The sequence below is a fragment of the Podarcis tiliguerta genome (assembly GCF_965153285.1).
Source record: "Podarcis tiliguerta genome assembly, chromosome: 9".
Lineage (NCBI taxonomy): Eukaryota > Metazoa > Chordata > Lepidosauria > Squamata > Lacertidae > Podarcis > Podarcis tiliguerta.
In genome coordinates, this window is record NC_139542.1 from 46,369,988 (window position 1) to 46,396,488 (window position 26,501).

At 42.5% G+C, this 26,501-nt stretch overlaps 1 protein-coding gene across 1 annotated transcript in view; it reads right to left on the minus strand.

The window, feature by feature from the left end:
* The window catches only part of GPM6A (glycoprotein M6A), a 170,876-nt gene extending 149,362 nt beyond the window's left edge, over positions 1 to 21,514 (minus strand). Inside the window, exon 1 of the mRNA XM_083457562.1 lies at positions 21,296 to 21,514. Within this exon, the coding sequence (XP_083313688.1) occupies positions 21,296 to 21,299 (4 nt within the window). The 5' untranslated portion in view covers positions 21,300 to 21,514. The remainder of the gene's footprint in view (positions 1 to 21,295) is intronic.
* Positions 21,515 to 26,501: the final 4,987 nt, after the last annotated feature.

Consider the following 26,501-nt stretch of genomic DNA (forward strand, 5'->3'; position numbering starts at 1 on the left):
TCACAGTTTGATGGAAGAAAGAAATCATGAGCCCAGCTTGGAGACATTCGTTTTCAGGTACCATGACGCCACCACCTGATGAGGAGCAGTCGCATTCCCATATCAGGCCAGACGCAGGTGGACAAGGATCCACAGCAAGGTTCACAAGCAGTCCAGGAACTAGACACACAGCTAGCAGTTCAGACAAGGGCACAGGCAAAGCCAAGAGGCAGCTGAAGGTACTGGTCACAAAGAAGGTTCAGGTAAGGTACACAATGACATTGTTCCAGTAGCTCTCGCAACCTCACATACAGGATTTTAAGACAGAGCCTCACCCACGGCCAAGTTGAAGCCCTGTAAAGGTTTCCACAGAGGCAGTTCATGGTCTGATCACATGACGGCAGTAGTGCAAGCAAGGGAAATTGGCATGCTCATACAGAAGCAGTGGTTAGGGCAACCTACAGGACATTGTTCAGGCAACTCTCCTAGGCTTACATTAAGGCTATTAAGCCACAGCTGCCAGACCCTCCCCATCCCGTAAAGCCTTAAGAGGTTTCTGCAGAGAGTCTTCTTTGTGAGGATAGCCCCACTCATGAGTAGCCTTTACTCAAGAGCAACCAGCCACTTCTCCTCACAGCGAGGATCTCAATCTGCCTCTGCTTTGGAGGCCAAGCCCCTTTCTGCAAGAGTCCTGCTCAACTATTGTTCTGGGCTGTTCCTGAGTGCTTACAATTTCTGTGGGCCCCAGATCATCCTCGGCTAAATCCTCCTTGGTAAAGGCATCTTCTAGCGTGGGCATGGCACCATAATTTTTGTTGTGTACCCCATGCTTCCTTATTCACACCACCATGATTTGGCTTAGCACTACATGCAAACTGGGCTTTATATGGGTGACTGAGCAGGGAACAAAAGTTCAGGTTAAAAAAAAAGGTTATTCATATTCTTGCACTCACCAATATTGAGAGAAATAGATAAATATTGGAAAGTTCATAATTTTTAACATGATATCTGAATAATAGAAATATTGTTTAAAGGGCCCATATACATAAGAAAAAATTTCAGTTAAAAGGAGTGGTGATATTATTTTCAATGTTTTGTTGTACCTATTAGCTGTTCGAGACTTGTGGTAGAATTTGTTGCAATCCTGAATATTTTTCAGCCTACTAATGCTGAAGGGGTTGGGTATTTCATCTCCTCTACAAGGACATGGAGACTTCCTTTCAGTCTGGCATCCTTGCCTAAACTAGCTATGCACTAGAAGAAACTGAGTTAAGATATAAAATACAATCTCACAATTTAGTGGGAATATTGAACTGACATTTGACTTCAGACATGCTGAAGAGGCTGCATTTTAACCGGTGGATTGATCTGCATGATTACATGGATACAGCTTCTATGAGAAAATACTGTTAATTATTTATTTATTTTAAAGAAAAATAGTTTCCCATTAAAATTACAAAATGCAACCCAAGCACAAAAGCATCTGCAAAGCACAGTCATTATGCTGAAGCCTCTGGGTTAGCAAAAAAAAAAAAAAAATTATTCTTGGATCAGTGTCAAAATATTCCATTAACAGTCAAAAATGCAAATTTCACATTTTAATTAGGCATTCTATTATCAGCTAATAAACCATAGTATGAATCCCTCTTGCTATGTTCATTATAGTTTACAATTTGAATCCTGATTTTAAAACAAGGAAATATTTTTAAGATCTAGCATGATTTATTGAAACAATACATTATCTGCATTTCCTAGACATACCTATCTTTTATTTCAGTTCCAAGTTACAATATAGAACAGAGGTCAGCAACTTTTTTCAGCCATGGGCAGGTCCACCTTCTCTCAGACCATGTGGTGGGCCAGACTATTTTTGGGGGAGGGGGGAATGAATGAATTCCTATGCCCCACAAATAACCGAGAGATGCATTTTAAATAAAAGCACACATTCTACTCATGTAAAAACACACTGATTCCCGGACCGTCTGAAGGCTGGATTGAGAAGGCGATAGGGCCACATCCAGCACCCAGGCCTTAGGCTGCCTACCCCTGACATAGAATGAAACTTTGTATGCGGTATCTCAACCAATGGTTTCTGACCTTCCTGCCTCTGTGCCATGTCCATGTTTAATTCTTGGAATGTTTTAGCCATCATTGGCTAAATCCAAATTATTATTTATTGACCAAACTGGCAACATATTAATATAATATTTGTGGCTTAGGTATTCTCATTTTACTTGCCAACATCAGGCTTCATATTTTGTAATATTCATATTTTGAAGGACAATAATGCAAACAAAATGCACATCATCCTGTCATTACAAAAAGAAGACATTTAGGCTGCAATTCTGTACTCATCTGCCTGGGAGTAAACTAAAGGGGACTTAAGTTCTGAACAGGCATGTATAGGATTGCATTGTGAGGGCAACTCACTCTCCCAGAAGCTATAAAGACTCACAAGAAGGCACTAGCATCCCCAGTACCTTCAAGTAGGAACAGGACTGTGTCAGAATCAAATAAGTATTGACTGCTGCTAGTTCAAATATGTACAATCAGCATGGGTAGCATAGAGATGACAAAACCAAGTAACCCTCTTTAGTGCCAAACACTTGTTCTAGGACTTCAGGTACTCCAACTTCCTGGGTTACGCTTGTTGCATAAAGCACTATTTTGAAATGTCTTGTAGTAAAATACAATCAATAAGTAAACCAAGATGAAGACACCTGCCTCCCAACTACTAAATCCACTAACTCTATGATGCTTTTATACCCCAAAATCCCAGTGTGGTACTCCACTACTGTAAGAAGTGGAAATAATAAGAGCAATGATTTACCGTATTTTTCCATGTACAGTGGTACCTTGGGTTAAGAACTTAATTTCTTCCGGAGGTCCATTCTTAACCTGAAACTGTTCTTAAACGGAGGTACCACTTTAGCTAATGGGGCCTCCTGCTGCCACCACGCAATTTCTGTTTTCCTCCTGAAGTAAAGTTCTTAACCCGAGGTACTATTTCTGGGTTGGCGGAGTCTGTAACCTGAGGCGTCTGTAACTTGAAGCATCTGTAACCTGAGGTACCACTGTATAAGATAATATTTTTTGTGAATTTTTTTGTGATAAATTGAGGGTTGTCTTATACACAGGTTAATATGGTAAGTAAGCAAGGGCTGGTGCTGCAGTGGTAGCAGGGAATTGTTGGAGAGGAGGCTGTTTACCCGCTCTTCCCAGTTTAGGAAGAGCATTTGGTGAGTGCCAGTATGCGGTGTATTACGGCACCAGTTCCATCAGCCGGAGTGGGGGATTGTCGAAAAGCTGCTAAACAGCTCAGTGAACATACAAAAGAAGCTCAACAACTGTTGAGGGCTCCCAAAAATAGGGGCCGTCTTATACATGGGGTCATGTTATGCACAGAAAAATACGGTATGTTGTCATAGCTGCTCTTCACTTTTATTTTTTACTTTAGTGCGGATTCAGGGTATTGAGATAAGTGGGCAGTGACTCTCATTTAGAACAATGCATGAGAAGGCCTTACACAACTAAAAAAATATAAAGTGGCTTTAATGCAATGCTCTTGAACAAACATGGCTTCCCAGAAGGAAATTTCCCATAATAAGAGCTTTTAAAAAGCAATACATCTCACAGACTAATTTTATTTTCACTAAACCTTTCAGATTAAATGGGATGTGCTAATACATTACTTCAGGATCCATGGTAATAAAATGCCAAAGAACAAGCTACAAGCTGTTTGTGACTTAAGATACTCAAAGAATTAATTTTATGCTGGCATATAGTGTACTGTAATTAGAAATGGCTCTCTGCATTGTGATTAAGCTAGTAACTATGGTAACCAAAGCAGAAGAGAACGAGTAAAAGGAAGACTAGCTGAATAAGCTAATGAAATCCCTGTATTAATCTGTTTATTTAAATGTAAGCAGAGATGGAATTGGAGCTTCATAAAATGGTGAACACAACTGAAATGAAAACTCACGTTATATGATTTATGTTATGTGGCACTGTTCCTGCAAGATGTGCATTAAAGGTAACTGCTTCCATTTTTATATCAGAACATGTCAACCCACACAATCTTAAACGCTTTAAAAATACACTCCGCTGCATTTTTAAATTAATTATGTAGGATCTGGTGACACACGCAGCTCTTTATCTTACTCTGGGACTATACATACAGACATTATGCTGAAGTACCTTTTCCAATCTGACACATAGAGCTTGCCGATTCCCTGTAGCAATGGCACTGCTTGCAGAGGCGTTGCTAGGCTTGCACACAGGGAACCCAAACCCTGAATTCACCTGCTCCAAGTATCATCCAGCTGCCACCACTTGGCATATACCTTGAGCCCACACTTTGCATTTTAAAATTATCTACTACCAACCCACTGCTACTGCCCACTGTAATATACTGGCACAAGGGCTCTTTAAAATGTTGCGGCTTCTCCTGAGAGATACTTGGTGGTGCCATTTTCAAAGTGCACAGGCCTGTGTTCCAAGCATGCTATGAAGCCCCATGGCTTTGTTTTAAAGTGAAAACTGGATTTTAAAGCCCTCGTGTCACTTCATATACAGTGGTACCTCAGGTTACAGATGCTTCAGGTTACAGACTCCACTAACCCAGAAATAGAACCTCGGGTTAAGAACTTTGCTCCAGGATGAGAACAGACATCATGTGGCGGTGGCATGGCGGCAATGGGAGGCCCCATTAGCGAAAGTGGTACCTCAGGTTAAGAACAGTTTCAGGTTAAGAACGGACCTCTGGAACGAATTAAGTGCGTAACCAGAGGTACCACTGTACTACTGAATAGCAACAGCCTAATCCTATACATGTCTACTCAGACAGAAGCCACACTGAGTTCAGTAGCATTTATTCCCACAAGAGCATAGGATTGCAACTGAAGCTAAGTGCAGACCTGAGCTTTGAGTGACTGAAAAGATAGAGAAGCAAGGAAGGAGAAATGGGGGAGTGCACTGGGGGATGCCCAGCCTGGTCTGAGAGTGGAAAATTACAGCAACAAGGAAAGTGAGCTTTGTCGGCATCAGCATAGATTCCAGTTGGCTCCTTCTCTTGGTCGTTGGCCACTGGAGCTAGGCAGGGGTACATTGGAGAAGCTCATCCATTAGAGGGGATAAGGCATACTCCCCCCCAAAAAGAGGGGAATAAGTGTAGTAACATCCTGCCCTGCTAGTGACACACATTTTCCCCAAGTGATCTTGTTCTGTCTCTCTTTCTCTCCCACAACTGTATGTGCCATAATCGGAGAGAAACACAATGTACAAAACCCTGTACTTAACTGGAATAAGCATCTCTCATTTCCATGTAAACCCCTAAAATACCAATCCCCCTAATAGTTCCTTTAGAACACATTTTCCCAACCCCATAGATTCCCATAGAACAGCGATTCCCTCACCCTAGCAAGGCCTCCTAGAACAAGCATTTCATGGCTCCACATAGGTTGAGAATGACTGTAATTCATGGCACTTAATGAACACTTTAGGCATGCGGATGGCACTGTGGGTTAAACCACAGAGCTTAGGGCTTGCCGATCAGAAGGTTGGTGGTTCGAATCCCCACAACAGGGTGAGCTCCCGTTGCTCAGTCCCTGCTCCTGCCAACCTAGCAGTTCAAAAGCACGTCAAAGTGCAAGTAGATGAATAGGTACCACTCCGGTGGGAAGGGAAACAGCGTTTCTGTGCGCTGCTCTGGTTCACCAGAAGCGGCTTAGTCATGCTGGCCACATGACCAGCATGACAAGCTGTACTCCGGCTCCCTCAGCCAATAAAGCAAGATGAGTGCCGCAACCCTAGAGTCGGTCACGACTGAACCTAATGGTCAGGGGTCCCTTTACCTTTTAATGAACACTTTGGCTACTTTTGCAACAATCAGTAGTGGGGATCTTCAGACCACTGTTTCATACTATAAAGTATTTATCCCATCCTTTCTCTGAGGAGCTTAGCGTATCATACATGGGGGTTGTCATTTGATTCTCCAACCACCCTGTGAAGTAGGCTGAAAACAAGACAGAATTTTTTGTAGGCCTACCCAGTTAAACTTTGTGGCTAAACAGGGTTTTGAAGTCAGGTATTCCTAATGCAAAGGTAAATATTTTGTCCACCACGCCACAACCACTTAACGTGCAATGGATTTACTGCACAGCCAGTCAGGGTCTGTGCAAATCAGCCCTGCCTTTTCCCATCTGCACAATGTTGACAGAATTGCTTTAAGGGTCTGTCGGCTCTTTTCACCGAGTAGGTGAAAATAGTTTAATTTTCAGGCACATGTCGTTACCGAGACACATTTTTCAAATCTGAATGATAACCTGCTGTTTTACCAGATCTTCGATTTAGCTATACAGTAGGAAAAGTTAAACAACAAATGCTATATATTGGTAAAATTAACTCCTAACATTGCTGATGCATGACAATACTTTAAAAGCAGGTCTGGAAACAATGTATAGCCATCTTTGTTCTACCTCAAAAGTTGAAAAGATCAATTTAGTGAATCACAGCAAATTTTATTCACTCTGGGGGGACTTGTTGGCACCCGTCTGTCTCAAGAGACAATGGAGTGCACTTCTGGGGATGAAGTCAAACCACTGTGTTAGTAGCACCAAAGTGACCTCCCTGTGGCACAAACCTGGGCAGTGTATATGGAGGTCCAGGACCATCACTGATGTGGTCCAAATGAAAGCAGAGCAATGTGTATAAAGTTCCTGGTGCAGATTTCCAGAAACACATTAGTGTGATGCAAGCTATTCAGTTCAAACCGCATCACCTCTGTATTTCAAGAGTAAGGGTGTGCAGTTTCAGCTACTTCTTGGTCTAAGTGGGAATGTTTACTCTGCTGGTGGTGGTGCAACCACTCCTAAAGAATACCAGCCCTGGATCCCTTGAATTGGAACAACTTTCAACCAGTCACAAATACCTGCTTTTTGAAAGTTGTGATGGGGCAGCTTCAAGTATTCTTGGATGACATTGATTCTTTCTATCCATTTCGACCTGTGCTCATGCCTGGCCATGGAAATGAGTTGCCCTTGGTCTCCCTGATGAATGGCCCTTACAAAGATCGGATAGTCATTGGATTGTCTGGAACACTTTGTTGTTCAGTGCATGAATCTTTCTGATCCGTGGTCACTGTGGACATAGAGGTTAACCTACTAACAGCTCCCCCCCCCCAAAAAAAAAAAGAAAATTGACCCAACTGAAAATTCAGAAACACAATCTTTCAATTTGGGGCTGGCAAACTCTAGCAGGTCTCAGAAACTGGAAGTTGGTAAATATCTCTCCACTATTTGCACTTGGATGGCCATTTTATATTCAGCAGTTGGACCTAGCACTCTCGCTGATGGCCTCCATTGGTACCTACCTACAATTTCATTTTCAGTCATATATATATATTATTTTAACTCTCAGAAGGAAAATATACAATGCTGATCATGGAGAGATTTCAATAACTTAAAAATAAAAGATCAGTCATATCACAGCAGCCATAGTCATCTCTTCTTTGCTAGCCAAGGCCGGCCGATAGAAGGGCCTAGAATTATGTGTCCTGACATTGTTCAAAACAACATTCTACTTGCTATTGCGTTTGGTTGCCAAATGTGGGTTTGCAGTGCAGATGAAAAAGATGCTGTAAGTCTTCTTTATAATACGATAATATGGGTCTGATTCACCTATAGACACCAGAACTGTCTATTTCACAGCTCATCCTACATAGTCCTGTTCCTAAATGGGCTATAATCAGAGAACAAATGTTCTCTAGAAAGGTGCTTACACAGCAAAATAGCTTGGGATGACTTCTGCAGTGAACCATGCCACATGCTGAGAGAGACTGCTTAAAGGTTAAGCCTTAACCCTTAACCCTCCAAGTCTCTTTTCTTTTCTTTTTCTTTTTTTCTTTTTTGCAGCTTAAAATCACTCTTCCCAAGCTGCTTCTTCACCCATGGGAAGAAAGATTAGCTTAACATATAGTTTGAGCCTGGTAAAGACTTTCAGACAACATGGGAATCCAGTACGCATGATATTCAGAAATTAATTTACACTTAATTACACTCATTTAATTTTTGCTGTCTCTGAAAATTCATTATGATCTTCAGGGGATTAAAAAAAGAAGCTTCAACATTGCTCATAGTCAATGGATATACATAAATCCATTAACATTGTAAAAAAGAAACATCTTTTGTTAAAATGTCAGAAGAATATAAAGCTGCACTGTCGGCTAGTCAAGTCTATCTAGGCCAGTATCTTTTATAGCTGCAATCTCAGGCAGCCGCTTCTGCAAGAAAGGCACTAACTGAACAGAACATTTCCCTCGTAATCTTTGTACACCACCATTTGTTCTCAGGTAGACATCCTTAAAATGAGTATGTAAGTAGCATATGCAATCCCCACAGGAAGTGTAGCATTCATAAATTGCTCTTGATATGGAGAGCCCTGGAACTATCCCTATTCTTGCACAAACTCTCACACTCACATGCAGACACCCGACATAAAAGGCAGCCACCTCAACTCCAGCATGGCAAATGGCAGGTTGGTAGGCAAGCAAGCAAGCAGCATGGGTGGCAAGTGGCCTGGACATGCTGTTTTACGGAGGGGAAGCACATCATTAAATGTGACTGCAGAGATGTTTGACAGAGGCAGGAAGACACTTCACATACCAAGCCGCCATTATTGGCAGCAGTTTCTAATCAAGCTTGGGTACTCATGAAACCAAATCTATGAAACTCTCCTAACACCAACAATTCCTTCAGGAAGAGCTTCAAAAGGAAATGTGGTGTGCATTTTTCCCATCTTGGTCAACACTTGCTTTTCCCACTTTGCCCACCCTCCCTCCCCAGAGATGTGTAAGCTAAAACTATATCTCCATTCAGGGCTAGTCCTACCGTTAAGCAGAGTGAGGGGATCACCTCAGGCAGCTGATTTTGAGTTCATGACAGGGCAGCAAAAGTCCTATTTCAGATGAGGTTGAGAGGTAGAGAACAAGAAAGCATGAGGGAAATGTCAAGGGTCAAGCAGTAGAAACTGATTGTGTAGACTGAGAGAGTTGATGGAGCCTGTGGTTCCCTTTTGTGAAATTTCTAAGACTATAAAAATTGACAGATAGATATGCAAGAGATCATAGTCCCAAGCCGCTATACCAATCAGGCATAAAATTATGAAAAGCTTCATTTTCAGTGGATTAAGACAGAAACCTACCATGGTTTTAAAGTATAGTAATGTCTACAAGTTATTTCTACTATGTCTGCTTTTTCTTCTTCTTCAAAAAAGGGAAGAACAAAATAACAATCAATTTCACACGTAGCTCCAGTTTGCAATATGAAACTAGTACATAAAGGTATATTGCCCTCTGCTGGTTGGAATGAATTGTGATAAATTGTTTATTTATTTTTACTGCTGGTTTCCTGCAACAGAAAGGGACTGAATAACAGTATCAAAATAAAACACACACACACAACTCTTGTCCATTTTTTTAAGGTAAACCATCTAGGTTCATTCTAGGTAACAAAAAAGAAGGCAGGAAGAGAAAATCATCACATTCTTTCCTTCCACTCCAAGCTGCCACAGTCATTATCAACCCTTGTTAGTGCCTAGTTTGATTAAAATCCATCGTTGTCACTGTCATGCTCAAAGTTGCTAACAAAATTACCACTGAACAGTTACAACAATGCAAAATAAAAACAGCTTAAGGATCAGCATAAGGAACATGTTGATAGAAACCTGGGGTGCTAAATTTGGCCACTTTTTCTGCTACTGTCAGGAAAAAGTCCTGAAGAGGCAGCAAGAGTCAGGCCCATGCAGTGGGGCAGCTGGGTACACTTGCCCCACTCCTCAGAGGGCTAGGTCAGACAGGAGGAGGGGGACACCAGGGGCCTGCCAGGCATATGCTGGTCATGCCAAGAACACCCTGGGGCTCAAACAGGACTCCTGCCTTAGACAAGCTCTGCATAGGTCTGCCAATGGTGCTTTTAAAAAACCAAGAAACTGAGCATGAAATTTATCACTCCCATCTGCTGCCAATGGTGGTTTTTTGTAGCAGCAAGTGGTAAAAGCTGCAGCAAAATGGAGAACTAGCTTCCTCTTTTTGGTGCTGTTAACTGGTACAGTGGTACCTCGGGTTACAAACGTTTCGGGTTACAAACTCCGCTCACCTGGAAGTAGTTGCTCCAGGTTGCGAACTTTGCCCCAGGATGAGAACGGAAATTGCACGCCGGCGGCACAGCAGCAGCGGAAGACCCCATTAGATAAAGCGCGCCTCAGGTTAAGAACGGTTTCGGGTTAAGATCGGACCTCCGGAACGAATTAAGTTCGTAACCCGAAGTACCACTGTAGTAGCAACAGCAATGCGAAATCACTGCCTTGCATTTTAGGATTCTGTAGTCTCAAACTAAGTGCCCCAAATTGTTAGTGTTATATTTGGAGTGCTTATGGGCAGGCCCATATAGAGCTTGTTAGAGCCCCGGGTCAGGAGTCTTGTTAGAATAAAGTTATTGGCATGACAGCGTTAAGTCCAGCAGGCCCTTTGTGGCGGCCCCGGCTGGTTTAGCTCTCCAAGGCCTGGGGCAAGTATGCCTGGCTGCCCCTTCTCTACACAGGCCTGTTTACAGGGTCATCAGCATGGCAGCTGCTGCTTCCAGTATGCTCACCAGTGCCTCCTACGGCACCTGTAAACTGTGTCAACATGTATTTCCTCAAAAATCCACAATTCATGAGTGAGGGGCAGGCCCACACCTTTCGTGGGTCCTCTTCCCCTGCCTCTCTTTTAGATGTTTCAGTCATGTTATGTTATGCCATAATCCCATAGCAGTCATTTTGTTATGCCATGCCCCAAACCACATATTTCTGGGTTATGGCCATTTTGTGAGTGGAACCCACAGAACTTACACAAAATTTCAAACGTGTCCTCTAGCCCCACTGCTTCTACATTACAACTTCAAACAATATATTGATGCAAATAAAAGATGGAGATAACCCTTCTATCAAAACTATATATACATGACTCAGCTATACAGCTGCAAATAAAATGTTTTAAAATGTGTTGTAAAGTGCGATATACAAATGTGACACTAGAGAGATAGTGAGCTATGCCAAATTCAGTGTATTTTTTAAAATGTTTTTTATTTAAAAGCATTTTCACATAGATCCCACCACAGTCTGATGAGCATATTTCCATGGTGAAACTTAAGGTCATATTATGTTTCAGACTGCAAAAAGCTTATCTAATAAGTGTTTGGAATAAATTATGTGGCAAATTATATTTTGGTTATAAGCAAAGATGGTTCCTGTTCACAAATTCTTCTGGTTTGCAGATTGATGTGGTCATTTCAAAAGTGTTATTAAATGCAATAAATCTGACAGATTATAAACACACACATTTTTGTGTTATTAAAGTGCCAGTATCTCATTTTGTTTATTGCATGCTAGTTAATTTTAAATAATCTCAACAGCAGAGGAAGTATTACTCTTTCTCTGAAGTAGTCTGTTTTTTACAGAGTACTTCAGAGTATTTTACCACTTTGAACAACAGGTTCACATATTTCTACAAATTAACATGCAGATGGATTCTTTTCCACTGCTTTTTTTAATTGTCAAACATTTTCCTCACAATCCAGTATTGAACTCCTGCAAGTTAATGCACTGTGTACTCAATACTATTTCTATAGCAATGACAACTATTAACAGGTGTAACTTAAGCACATTAAAAGCAAATATTTTTTAAAATTGAAACCAGCTTTCTGCATGCAAGATCTGTCCTACATATCATGTAAATTAACTCCTATTTTTCAGCTGGCTGCTATATTGTTTTTGTGTAATTTGTTTTTACTTAATGGCAAGAGTTTTGTTTCACAAAAGGTTTTCAGAGTGGAAGGAAACCAAAGGCTGAAAGGTATATTTTGCCTGTTGTGAAAGACATTTTGAGCAGTGGTTCTCAGCCAGGGGATCACTTCCATGCATTATTTGGAGAAAATTAGGTATAAAGACAAAGGACTGGAGCTAAAAGGTATGAATCAAAACAAATTGAGTAAAAGATATTTGAAAACATGTGTATGTAATGATGAAAACAGGAAGCAAAAATGCAAAGTTTTGAAAAGTTACACTGCACAGATTCTCCATGCCCTCTCAGTTTCAAATGGAAACTCTTCAGAGCAAGATTGCATGATAGCAAATGCATGCAGCTAGTTGCTTTAGGAATGCATTTTATTACTGGACATGAATTTCACATGGCAGCCCAAACTTCTAGCTACTTATAGTCATGCTACATTATAACTAAATTGAATGTGAGAAAACTGGAGGATTTGTTTGCCTTTCTGAATGAATTAAAAGCTCCATTCTACTCAAACACAGAGGTTTTTTCTATTCATGTCAAATGCGATAGGCAGCTTAGTTTTATTGATGCTGGGATAACCTTTGCCATGATTTTCAAACTGTGACATGTAAAACTTTATTTTATCATCACTGGTGATCCACACACTGATAATCTCAAGACTGGACTAACGTAATGTGTTCTTTGTGGGACTGCCCTTGAACTTCGTTCAGAATCTTGAGTTAGTTCAGAATGTAGTGGCAAGGTTTCTTTCTTGGGTAGCTTACTGCAAACATTTAACAGCACATCTAAAAACAGCTACACTGGCTGCCTGTGGTTGCCTGCTTCTAGCTATTTGCACTGACGTACAAAACCCTTTAACTTGAGGCCTGGATACCTGAGAGAACACCTTCTGCTGTACAGACCAAAAATATATTAAAAAAATTAGCTGAGGGAGGCTCTCTTAGCTGAGACCTGCTAAATATTTAGCAATATGCAGGAGAGCCTTCTCGGTGATGGCACTTCAGGTTTTGAACACCCTTCCCTTGAGATATGGCTAGTGCCTACTCTTTTAAACTTTCAATGCCAGGCTTTCTGTGGACTTTAGCACCAACGGCTGTTAGCTGTAACCTTTATGTTCTTTTATGACATAGCCAGATTTGTTTTAATTTGTGACCCACTTTGGAATTGCATTTATTTTATTCATTTATATACTGCTTATATTGAAAAAAAATTGTAATGAATAACATGTGAGATGTGTTTTAAGTAAGAAAGAAAAAACAAAATAAAAAAAATCCTTCCAGTAGCACCTTAGAGACAACTAAGTTCGTTATTGGTATGAGCTTTCGTGTGCATGCACACTGTAAAGCCTAACTTGCAGTTTTGGTTAAAAAGAAAAACCTGTCTTTTTTGCATATTCCACTACAAGAAACAGATAAATTCAGTAATCTGCATTTATCTTCTCTAATAGCCTAGGAAGGCAGCTCAAAATGCAGAAAACAGAGGCTCTGCTGAAGAAAGTACTGCTATTTCAAAGCACTTTTCAGAATCAATCCTTTCTTATTATTTTTAACAAAGGGGGGGGGACGTCACAGGACAAACATATGCAGTGAAATAAGTTCTTTTTGAACTTGGCACACCAGCAAGGTTTCAAAAGCTTTCTAACAAAGGGCTGCAAATTGCTCTAAGGGGATTTGATAAGTTAAACACAAAGGAGTCGTGCTTTATCGGTAATGGCATAACTTGTATTTCCTATGCTCTTGAGCACCAGATTCATTTTCAACCAAGGCACCAGCAACATATATTAATTCTGCCAAGGGTGAAGATCTTGCAGCACTTAGTACTCAGAAGCAGACACCAGTTAATATGTTAATTTTCTTCCATGAAGATTTAAATACCAAGCTATGCATAGGCATTACCGTTTGTACATCACTTTTAGTCCTGACACAACATATTTTAATACCCACCAGAGACTTTGCTGAGTTGCAATTGTAAACACATGTCTGGCAGTTTCCAATTGGTGAAAAAGGCATGAGTAATATCTCAGAGGAGGGAGCTTTGGATATTGTTGCAACAAGAATTCACTTTGCAAGAGTAAACACAAATTTAAAGCGGGCAATTGAAATGCTGCTGTTTAACCTGTCATTTGTAGCGATCTGCATGACAAAGTATAATAAAAGTAACAATAATGAAGACTAGTTCTTTCAAAATTTCCAAAACAATTTACATATGTTTTCTTGCTATAATACTTACCATTCTGCAAGGTAGTCTATAATTATATTTTTAATACATAAAGGAAACAATGAAACAACAGTAATGGACAGATTCGCTGAGCTACTCGTAATATTACTGCTGGGTTACATATGTCTGCCCACCCAAACCAGTTGCATAGACAGCCCACATACAGCAGAAAGGGAGCCAGAGACTGGGAAAGGGTGCCCTACCTAAGACCTACAAGCTAGTTCACTGCAAGGGCCAGATTCAAACTGGGGGTAGCCGGATTTGTAACTCATTTTTTTAGGGACTGTACCACACAACTTATCAGTAAGAGCAATAGTGCGTGCATATTTAACTCTAGTAAAATCCCAACATTTCAGTCTTTTAATATGAATAAAATGTGTGCTTCTTTTGTAACCAAGTTTGTGGTGTTTCTTTGTTTTTTAAAAAAACTTAACTAGAGATCTGCCAACAAACAAAACCCCTTGCACGCACACATACTACACGCTATCGTTATAAGAGCTTAGAGTGGTTCAAGAAGAAAAACACAGGAGAGGCAGAAAAGCATGATTTACACACCACAAAGAGATTGCATTGAATATGCAATCATGTTTAGAGCTGAAAATTAATTCACATAAGAAGCTACTGAGGTTTCAAAGTTAGTACGTCTGGCATCAAAAGCAAACTCTGTCTGGATAACACCAGTAATGGTACAATTGATATAGTAAAACATGGCAAGTTCTACCTTGTCAGTTCTTGATTATGTGTTATCTGCACTTTTGTCATTGGAACAATGAAAATACTACACTTCAGTTGCAATGTTATGCCCAAACAGACACAGAATTAAGAGCTTATGTATGGGTCCCCCTGTCCTGTACACAAACCACCCCAATGTATGCTTATCCAACTTTAAAATAAAATTGAAACTCCGAGGAAAAATATTATTTTCCTTTCCAAGGTAATTTATTACATTGCTCAACTCATCCCGAAGCTATGATTTCTCTCTCTCTCTCTCTCTCTTGATGTTTACATTACATCTCCTTTCTATAATCTAAACTCATCACTTCCTTTTCCCAGGCTAGTAGACAAGACTAAACAACCAGTTGTCTCCTTTTTCAAATATATAGTAACTTTGCAACTTTCTTCTCTGCATTTCCCCCCCTTCCCAGCCTACATGATCCTTTGAGAGCTCTTCCAATTCCTTTGCCAGATTGTCTAAACTTCTCCTGAATCACATGGTGCCGAAATGAATGCCTCTTTAAAACACACACAGTCCGCCATGAAGAACTAAACAGGTATAAATTTCCTGCATTTTTTCCTACTTTCACTGCATCAGATCTAATCAACCTTTGGGTTGCTTCTGTTTAAGCCATGGTTCAGAACAGACCCACTGAAATAAACAGGCCAGTTAATCATGATTAAATCAAATTATTTAAATGGGTGTACTCTAAGTATAACTTACTCAGAGGCAACACTTTAATTGGAGGTTACATGTTTTAACCATAATAAAATGTATGGTGGGGGAAAATTTAAATGGACGCTTGCTTTATGCCACTAGATTCTACACATGTTTATTCACTAAGATCTGCAGCATTTACAACACAGTCCTATACTCTGAAGCAAGTCCTATTGAGTTCATTGAGGTTTATTCCCAAGTAAGTGGGGTTGGGACTGCAGTTTTAGACAATCCATTGGACAGGACAGTAATTCTGTAGCAGAGCATCTGTCTTGCATATGGAAGGTCCCAAGTTCAGTCCTCAGCATCTTCAGGTACAGCTGGCAGAATCCCCTGCCTTGAACCTTGGAAAGCCACTGCCAGCCCGTGTAGACAATATTAAGCTAGATGGAACAACAGTCTCACCTGGCACAATGCAACTTCCTATGTTATCTAACTTAATGGGAAAATAATCTATTGAAAACCTTAATGAGTGTAAAAAGTACCCACAACCAGAGAGCAGATTTAAATTTATTCTTAATGTGAGTACATACAAAATACATTAATAGCATTTTTCCACACAACACAGTTACTGATGAAGCATGAGTAAAAACTATTTTAAAGCATTTCCCCCCTCCCTGCCTATTCCTATGCAAATGCATGAATATTTAATCCAATAATGAATTAAAAGCTATATCAAGTGTGTGTGTGTTGTGTGTTACAGTCCTTTTCCAAGGTACATACCTGTAGGATTGTGGTTTTAGGACCACACTATTCATGAAGCAGGACATACGTGATCAAATATCACAAGGCTTTTCTTTACTTTGAAGCACTTGTGAAAGGGGGTACTGGTAATTCAAGTCAAGGAACTGCGACTGGGGAAACAGGTTAACCCTTTCCCCCTGTGCAACTCCCTTATCAAAATCACCCCACAAGTTGCTAATAACCACCATCAGGAGAACAGACATCATGCCTGTATTTACACATTTCCCCACCTGCAGCTGGGACGCGGGTGGCACTGTGGGCTAAACCACTGAGCCTAAGGCTTGCCGATCAGAAGGTTGGCGGTTCGAATCCCCGCAACAGGGTGAGTTCCTGTTGCTCGGTCCCTGCTCCTGCCAACCTAGCAGTTCTAAAGCACGTCAAAGTGCAAGTACATAAATAGGTACCGCTCCGGCAGGAAGGTAAACGGCATTTCCGTGTGCTGCTCTGGTTTGCCTGAAGCAGCTTTGTCATGCTGGCCACATGACCCGGAAGCTGTACGCCGGCTCCCTCTGCCAATAAAGCGAGATGTGTGCCACAACCCCAGAGTCGGCCATGACTGGACCTAATGGTCAGGGGTCCCTTTACCTTTACTACCTCCTGCAGCCAGCTAACAAACTTTGAGAAGGAGGGTTTCTGTAACTCCCCCACATTACTTTAGCACACACACCCTCACCCGACCAGAGGCTTTGGAGCAAAGGAAAATATGTCAGAAGATCATGTCATGTATCTCCCATGCCAGGCATAAATTCTCCCCATGGGTGTTTTTTTTTAGAGAGAGAAAAAGACACATTTAGGAACTATTGTTCTAGGAAATTCATATATTATCTAGGCAGAATAGTTTTGGCCCAGGAAAAGCTATCTTCAGAAAATGTATCCTGGCAACATCTAAGCCACTAGAGCAGGAAGACTTTACAATACTTAGTGATTTACTGTCAGTCAAAATTTACATGCATGCTGGCATCAAGTACTGGAGACACAGAGGAATAAAAAGAGGCAAGAATCATTACGAACAAATTGCAGCTGACTTTGTTACCCCTCTCCTTGTCCATTTTTTTTAAAACTAATACTCTAGATTCCACAGTTTATGGGCACTGTTGCATGAAAAAGTATAATCTGATTTTCTCCTCCAGCGGTACTTGTTGTATCTTGGAACTACATTCAGACCCAAGACATTCTTTGGAAGCAGTGAACTGTTGCCTTGCTTCCAGAGATGGGATGTTTCCTAGTAGAGGAAAAACAAATCAAAGCAGGCAGAGTGGGGAAGGCAATGGAGAAGAGCCATGAAAGTCATCTCCATTAAAATTAGTTTTATTAACTTAAGGTTTTCCTACTGCAATGGTCATTAATGCATTAAATTCATATAAGCATAGGACCTAAGAAGTAGGAAAACTCAGATATCTAGTCCTTGACTATTCACGGACTATCAGCTAATCCGTGGCTATTCTGGTTTTAGCTTTTGTAGCCTAAACCCTAGTTAATCATAGTGGACAACAAATCATAGAACTGTATGGATTGAAGGGGTCCCAAGGGGGTCCTGAAATGCAGGAATCACAGCTAAAGAATCCCTGACAGATGGCTACCTGACCTATGCTTAACCTCCAATGAAGGAGAGTCTACCACCTTCCATAGAATCCATTCTACTATCAGGAAGTTTTTCCTAATGTTTAGTCAGAATACTGCACATAAACACACCCACACAAGTTGAAGGGGTTTGTTTTTACAAGTAAGGTTAAAGACAGGTCCATATTCTGAAAGCAGAAATGTAATACATTGCTGAACTTCAAAAAAAAACCTCCATGCTGACATCTATCCCCAACAGGGCTGCCAACCTGAATAAAATATGGGGGGGGGGGCAGGTAAGCCCCACCCAGCATAATCAATCACACACGCCATTTGAATGGCAATGTCCATCAACTTGGGTGGGCGGCCCCCTCAAATATTTTATTGGGGGGGAGGGACCCCAGCCCCTAGGAGTTGGGTCCTGTGCTCCCCAAGACTGCTTCTTCCATTGGCAGAATGCTCTTAATGTAGCATTAATAAGAGAAGCTGCCTCTAAAGTGTTATATAGCACTTTTATTGTTCCAATGATGAGGCCTCCTGCTGGAGGGAAGGTGGGTCATTATTCAAGGGAAGGAAACTGAGTTATGTTTATGAAAGGAAAGGGTTGACATTACTAAGCGAAAGTGGGGGGGGGGGGAGAGAGAACAGAGAATACCAAAAACTGGTATTCTGAACCTTTTCCCAGCATGTGGCTACAGCGGTTAGTAAAACTTTGCTTACTAACCATGGATGTGTATTACACATGATATAACTAACTGCAAATTTCCATATGTTTACAACCACCGACTATGTGTACAGAATGCAGCAACCCAAATAGGAAAATGGAGTAGTATTGTTTTAAAAAGAAACCCACCCCAAATGTTCCCATTATGCAGAATCCCTGCCAAGAGCGGAAAGTTGCCAATCCTACTACAAAACCCTGGCACATTGGTTCACATTCATCACTGAACTATATAACTTCATAGAGTCAGGAGAATTCTGGCAAAACACCTAATGCCCTTTTATCAATGGTGGAAACCTAGCCTGTACCAACAGACGGCAAAGTTTAAAAAGCTACTTAGTTACAATAACCCCTAATGGTCTGAGCCTACACCCACAAACTCATTCAGAAAAGTCTTACTGATTGTCTACACAACTACATTTAGTAAACGGAAGATTTTGGGCTCTCCAAACTTTTGGCACATGTCTCACATGACACATCTTAAGTCCAAAGCTTGCCTCACACCTTCTAAGTGAATACCTCAAGTAACCAGGGGTTGTTATGTTGTTCTGTAGTAAACTGTTCTGCGACCTTCTGACAAACGGCAAGATATACATGGCTTACTAAGGGCCCCTCCTTCTTATTGCATGTTCATGATTATTGTCCTTTGAATTGCACATTCATTATTATTTGCGCTCATGATGCTGCTGGGCTGGTGAGGGGCCGCCTTAAGGGTAGGTGAACTCAGTGGCTGTGTGTTTTAAAAATATATACGGTACTTTCTGCAGTGATCTAGGGAGGCAAAAGGTGAGTGTCTGCACTGAGCTGAAGGATGGGACAAGCTGAGCAAGCAAGCCATACATCATCCACATACAACTTAGTAGCACTGTGAAACTGTAGAGCTACCCAACCTGGGCATGGGGCAACTGGGACAATTTGCTCCAGGCCTGCTACTAATGATTACTGAATGCCACCTAAGATTTTCAGGCGAGGTGCCACCAGAGAGATATTTTCTGTGGTAGTTATCATAAGAAAATGTGTAGGAGTGGTGTGAGGCCAGGCCTTAAGAGAGGAAGTCTTCCTGAGTAAGTAGTGGTGAAGGCCAGCAGCAGGCCACAACATGGAGACCTGTGAGACTACACCCCAGGAAGTCAAAGGAAGTTCTGCCAGATGGGGGTTGGAATCTGGAAGAGGCAGTACAACCTTATCCCTATTTCCTTATCCCCATGTTGTTGTTGTTGTTGTTATCTATTTCATATGCTGCCCTTCATCACAAGTTCTTAGGGCGGTTCACAGAACATAAGAAAAAATGAAGCACATCTATCCATCTGCAAGAATCTGTGGTCCTTGCATGTAACAACATTTGCATGTGACCATCAGCATTGTGCACATATGCATGAGTCTTTGCAGAGGGAAGACAGGAGGGCTGCCAACATCACACCTACTCCAGAGCCCATAACCCTCCAGGTGGCCTTACAATGCTGACCACAGGGGTAAGGGGAACTAAAGGTATGCCTTGCCCTGGGCACTATTTATCCTAAGTCCAGACCAAGACATTTCGAGGTGAACCACAAAATGGCATCGTTGTCATAGTTCCTGGCACCACCAGTGAAGAAATGCACCAAGAACAAAGCTGAAAAATCAAATCATCCCTACCCAACAGATGAACTGGCAATCAAAGGCCAGTGTGGGGCTGGGAGGGGGGGAGTCCACTTTGAATCATGCCAGGCAGGTGCATAGCCCAGTAGACCCCAGAGCACAGCCCTTGCCATTTCCTCCCTAGGGGTAGGAAGAGACCAGCAGCACCTTCTAGTCATCAGAGGCCCTGCAGAAGCACCATTGGAGGAGCTGCAAGGGGACAGCAGATCTGGCCTCCAAGGAGCATGTCGCAGCCCTTAATGCCACATTGGCAGGCAATGCGTTCATTGGAGACCAGATCTGCTGCCTCTGTGGATCCTGCCACCTGAGGCAGTCTCTTCACCTTGCCTAGTGGGTGTGTCGGTTCTGCTAGCAGTAGCAATCCTGCATAGTGTTTACACATGGGAAAACTTTGGAAATAAGCAGTGTGACCACCCCAATCAGTGCATATCCAGTAAGTTCCTGGAAGAATCCTTTAAACTTTTAAAGTGTCCTGCTTAGTTTCCCTCCGTTTTTGTTGTAAAGCAATGATGTGGTGGAATGGGGGAAGCCTTGCAGAACCAACTAAAGTGTAAGAAAGCCACTGTCATTGTGCCAGGGGCTATGTTGCCGAATATAGCGAAAGACCACTCTGAGCTAGTAAACAAGTAAACCCCAAGGAAACAAAACAAGCAGAAGGCAGCAGGGCTGTGGTAGCACGAGCAGCTGTAGAGCGGGGCGGGAAGACTCGCTGGTTATTGTTTTGCCAGGAGAGCTTCTTGGGTCTCTGAAGCGGAGCGAGCTGCTCCTGCCCAAACGCTCTTTTTCTTCTACAACTTCGAGGGACGTGACTGACCCCCGTCCTCCATTTCACGGCGGGTCTCCATAAAAGCAACCGCGACGGGCGCCTTCTTTCGTGTCTTTTAACCTCGCAGCCCATAGACAACCAGTTGCAGAAATACACACAAAGACACCTCCCCACCCTCACGCCTCTCCCCTGCCCCGGTCGTGGGGGGAAAGGCGGGGCGGGGGTCGCTGCAGCCGACTCTGACCCGGGATAGTCCCGCTTCGAGCGAGGCGCCCGGCAGCAACGCCGCTGCTCCGAGGGCGGGAAGTTGCCCAGCCCATGCCAACTCCCGTCGAAGTTTCCCCGGAGCCCCAACTTCGCGCGTCTCTCCGCCACCAGGGCTCCTCCTTCCTCCCCTCGGGACTAACTCACCCATGTCGCCTCTCTCGGCTCCACGCGGCCGCCCAAACCCAGGCGAGGGTCCCCCTGCAGCGCAGCAGCAGCAGCAGCAGCAGCTCCCTCAGCGACCCTCCGGCGCTCTCCCCGAGAGGAGCCGCCGCCTCGCCAGCTGCCCCCACCCCCCGTCCCTCGCCCCGGCGGCGTCAGCGGAGCGGAGGCGGGTCCCCAAGCCCCTCCCCCACGCCCACCTGCCTCGTCCCGCGGCCGCCGGGAGGGTCGCCAAGGCGGAGCCCCCGCCTCAGTTTGGGGAACTGCAGACCAACTTCTCTCGGAGAGCAGCGGGACAGCGGACGCGCTGCTGAGGCGCTGCTTCGTCTTTGTCGCGCGGGCGAGAGTAGCCAGCGCAGCCAGGCTGCTTTCTGGGTCCCCACACAGCCGAGGGTCGAGCTGCGCAAGGAGTTGAGGAAGGCTGGGGGGAGGGGAGCATGAGGAGCGCGGCCCCCTTTATTTGGAAGGGAAAGCACCGTCTGCTGCTGCTGCTGCTAGTGAAGAAACATAGTGGAATAGCGGGAGCAAACTTTCCTTGCTTCCCACGCTCGGCAGCAGAACCTGGAAAAAGAAGTAGAGAGAGGAGGACTCTCCAACCAGGAAGCCTCCTGGGGAAAACGCGGAGACATCCTGCGGCATTTCACCCCTTGAGCCAACGTTTCCCAGCCTGGTACCCACCAGGTGAGTTGAGCTACAACTCCCAGCAGCCGCAGCTGTCGTGGCCAATGATGGGGGAGAGTTGGAGATGCAGTTCAACACATATGGAGGGCACCAGGTTGGGAGAGGCTGTTTTAAGCCTAGGGGTCTGTAATCAAGCAAGAAAAGGGGGTGACTGCTGCTCCTAGCTCCTCTCTCTTGCTGACTGTCTCTAGGCACCGAGGGGGCAAGGACTGTACCCAAGTTGCAACCACCTATGCATGCTTGCTTGCTTTCTCTCTGTGAGAGGTACTGTACATAAGGTTGATGCTAGACCTAGAAGGTCACTTCACCACCTGCATTCAGCCTACTGAACCACACCTGCCCTGCCCTCCAGGGGCAATGTGTGAGGGAGAGAAGGCAGTGGGTTCATTGGACCCAATCCCCATTCCCATGCCACCTACAGGGAGGGTGCAGGTAAACAAATGAGTGCTTTAATTGGCAGCTCCTTCCATGACTAGCCCACTGCACACTGCGCCCAATCTTTCCTGCTGTGGTACCCAACAGGGGTGCGCAATAGAGGAGGTAGGATCACTGACCTACCTTAAGGACATTTAATGAGGGGATCTCCCACTTTTACCACCTCAGTGAAAACTCAAAAGTGTGGAGAGATGGCTGAGCAAGTGAAGAGGTAGAGTTTTGATGATGATGATTTGTTTTCCTCTTTTAAAAAAGTCATAGACTGCTCCTAATTCTGAATCAAAACTACAACTAGTGTGGATTCAAATGATGAGGGTTTTCTCACTGCATAGTGCTTGCTGTGTTTCTAGTATAAATGTTGTCCAGCTCAGGAAGTCTGTGCTCTTCTCACTTTCAGCAAGATGTAAAAATCTAGCTTTATGAAAATGTAGCAGACTCAGATTCAGTGGGAAGTTGGACCTGTTTAGAAAACATATGAATAGGGAATCCCCCTGTAAAGGTGCACATAAGGCGGGTGGAAACTATTACTATATCTACTGTAAATCTGGGCAATAAGTGACAGCATTATTAGTAAGAGTAATGTAATTAGCTTTCTCAAGTACTCAAAATTGGTTACATTTTTAAAAATTGGTTACATTTTTTTAAAAAATGACTAAGTCTCAGTACATTCCACTCCATTTTTATTTCCTCTCCTGTAGGAGATCCAATTATTGGTCGCAGCTTTCTGGTCACAACTTTTGCCTAGCATATCCCTGTCTATACATCTCCCTGCTGATTACAATATATATACTAAACTAAAGCAAAGTACAGTCGTACCTTGGTTTACAAACAGCTTAGTTCTCAAACATTTTGCCTCCTGAACGCTGCAAACCCGGAAGTACCATAATTGTTCTGGTTTGTAAACTATTTTTGGAAGCCGAACGTCCGGCAGGGCTTCCATGGCTTCCGATTGGCTGCAGGAGCTTCCTGCAGCCAATCGGAAGCCGCACTTTGGTTTCCGAATGTTTTGGAAGTTGAACAGACTTCTAGAACAGATTCCGTTCAACATCCAAGGTATGCCTGTATAAATAAGAGCAGGGAACTATGAGTCTCCAGATATTGTTGGACAGCAACTCCCATTAGCCCCAGCCAGCATGACCAATAGTAAGAGATGATGGGAGATGGAGTCCAGCAACATCTGGAACACCACCAATTCCCCATCCTGTCTATATATTTATATAATATCAAAAGCTTTTCCAAAACATTAGCACTGTTGCCATTCTTATTACTGCAACACAGTGCTGAGAGGAATGATGCAGGCTCCAATTCCCAGATGGTACTAGATAAACAAGAACTGGCCCTAGAGATAAGTCTTTGTACCTGCAAGTTTTGCTAATTAAAGCAAAGACTAGCTTCGATGTCATAGAACTAGGGGAAAGGGTTAAATCCCATACTTCACAGGTCTGGTTTAGGTCCCTTGAAGCTGCTTTTTGTAAGGAAAAGGATGTCAGGAGTTCCATTCACAGAACTTCCATGTCACATCTAATTTGACTATAATGTCTGTTATGCTACCCAGGAGACAGTAGTAACTGAAAAACAAAGATTTGCCTAACTACATCTGAACACTATGAATCCCAACCCTACCCAACACACACACACAAATAGAGAGAAAAAGAGAGAGAGCAAGAGAGATGACTTAAGCTATTATGCTTGTATTGGCTGATAGTCTAAAGTCAAAAATAATTTTGGCTGCTTTTTGTACCCTGAACATAAAACCATGGCTCTTTATTAACTGAGTATAGAAAGCCCAAGAAGCAGTAGTAAGTATAAAATAGGGTCGCCAGCTAAACAAAACCCAATAAGTAAAAGCCAGGCCTGTTTTTGATCCTTTCATAGCAGCCTGAAGATTTTCACAGCATGGAGATAACAGTCTCCATTGCAACTTTAGAGAGTGCTCTAAACATCGAGAACTCTATTCAAAAAGTCGCCAAACAGTGGCTTTATAGATCTGTCTCTTAGCTTAGACCTTTTGATGTAAATACTTTAAGTCTTCAAAAAGGAATTATCTGTTTACTATGCATTGTCCAAAGCCTGCCTTTCTGTAGATTAGTCTCCATGGAGTTACATCACACAATACTTCTGTTGTTGATTTATACCACTGTTGCAAGGTTATTCACACTGCAAAAACATCCATCTTATAACATTATTCTGATATGATCCCACCTACCTGAAACTATATGTGTGCATATAAATTCAGACAATGTGTCCATATGCCGGTGGGAAAAGAAAGAAAGCGACCTCTGCTGACCAAGTAGTGCTGTTGATTATATTTCTTCCTCCTGCTTTCATTTAAGTAAGCTGTCCGGGAAAAAGAAGCTAAAACTATCTAGGAAATGTTATTGCACAGTACTACTGAGTTCAGAACAGGAAATGGCTGCATATAGATTAGGAGCACCATAAAGATAGAACTGCATGGACAATGTAACCCCCCTCCCATGGGGAGAAAATCCTGCATGCCACTGCTAGAAGCAACTGACAAGGTGAGGTATATGAAAATTATGGAGGGGGTGAGAAATAATATCACATTTTTTTAATATGGCTACAATCCTGAACATCAAATAGTGGCATCTAAGCACAGGGTTGCATTAAAAGTATTATTTCTGTAGTCAAATAATTATTATGTATAGATTATACATACAATGTAAATTCCTCTTCAACTTTTGTAACGTAAAAATTCTGTCCAAGTAGGCCTTCCTGCAAATCTAGTAGAGATCATGGCGGTAGAATCCAAACATACTCACTCAGAATGCACAATGTTAAACTCTTGCTTCTTGTGAAAAGCACTGCTTTGCTCAATTAAAAGTAGTTATGTTCCAGAGAAGCAGAATATATTCTAAGCTCTTCAATGTGCTGAAAGTAGTAAAATGGGGGGGGGGGGCATTCCAGGACAGAAGGCTGTATGTCTGTTTTATTCCACACAGAGTTTGCGGAATCTCTTGGAATCTGAGGCTTTAACAATAAAAGGAAGAGGACTCTCTCAGGATGTGAATGCTCTGAACTCTCTCCATCTAGCCTCAGGTTGTATATATGTGTAAATGAACCATATTTCATAAAGACACCACAGTCTCCGCTGTTCCTCATGGTGCAAAAGGAAGCACAGACCCTAGTAAGTGCACCTGCCTGGCACCCCTGGAATCCCACACCACTCAGAGGTTGGGGTGTAATATACTTTTCCTCATTGAATTTTGTGGGACTTGCTTCTGATAATTGTTTATTTTCTTAAATTTATCATCTTAACCCCCCCCCCCATTTGTATACCGTCTTTCTAGCTTGCAATACTCAAAGCGGTTTACAAGCAGAAGAAACAAAAAATGTACATCTTGTAACAATCTAATGCAATACAAAAATGTGATAATAAAACATAACTTTAAAATAAGCAACCTACTTCAAAAAAGAAACATTCAACAATCATTAGAATAGCATAAAATAATAACATCAGCATATAAAAGTTAAACAGAGATTCACCCTTTACAGTTACAATAAATAATTTCTAAACTACAAAAAAATAACAACAGCAAGCCACAGTACATCAAATAATACAATACAAATTGAGAAGCAGAGACTAGAGAGTGGAGCAAGGCAGGTGGAGGAAGGCCTTGCCTGATGAAGTCTCTCTCCTCAGCTCATTTTTATACCTCAGCTTCCTTCCCTCGTGAAATCCAAGGCACACAGTGTATATTGAAAATTCCCTGCAAATCTGCACACAGCAGGGGAGAAGGCCAGGCAAAAATGTTATTCCTTGACGGGCTTTTTTTTCCTTTTTGACTTGTAAGCACGTTTAACATTTTTGTTTTGTTTTATGGGAAGCATTCAGAAATAGACTTTCACCTGCAGTCTGAAGATGTGCTGTCCAGAAAGCTGCCATCTGATCACATGACCTCCACAATAAATAAATAAATCCTAGGTGCTATGTAGTGCAGATCAACCATCTGACAACTCTGCAAGAGGTATCAGTGGGCTGGACTGGCTATGTCCTGCTGCCTACTTGGCTGCAGTCCAGACCAGCCTGGTCAAGCAGTGGGGATGGAATTCCCAG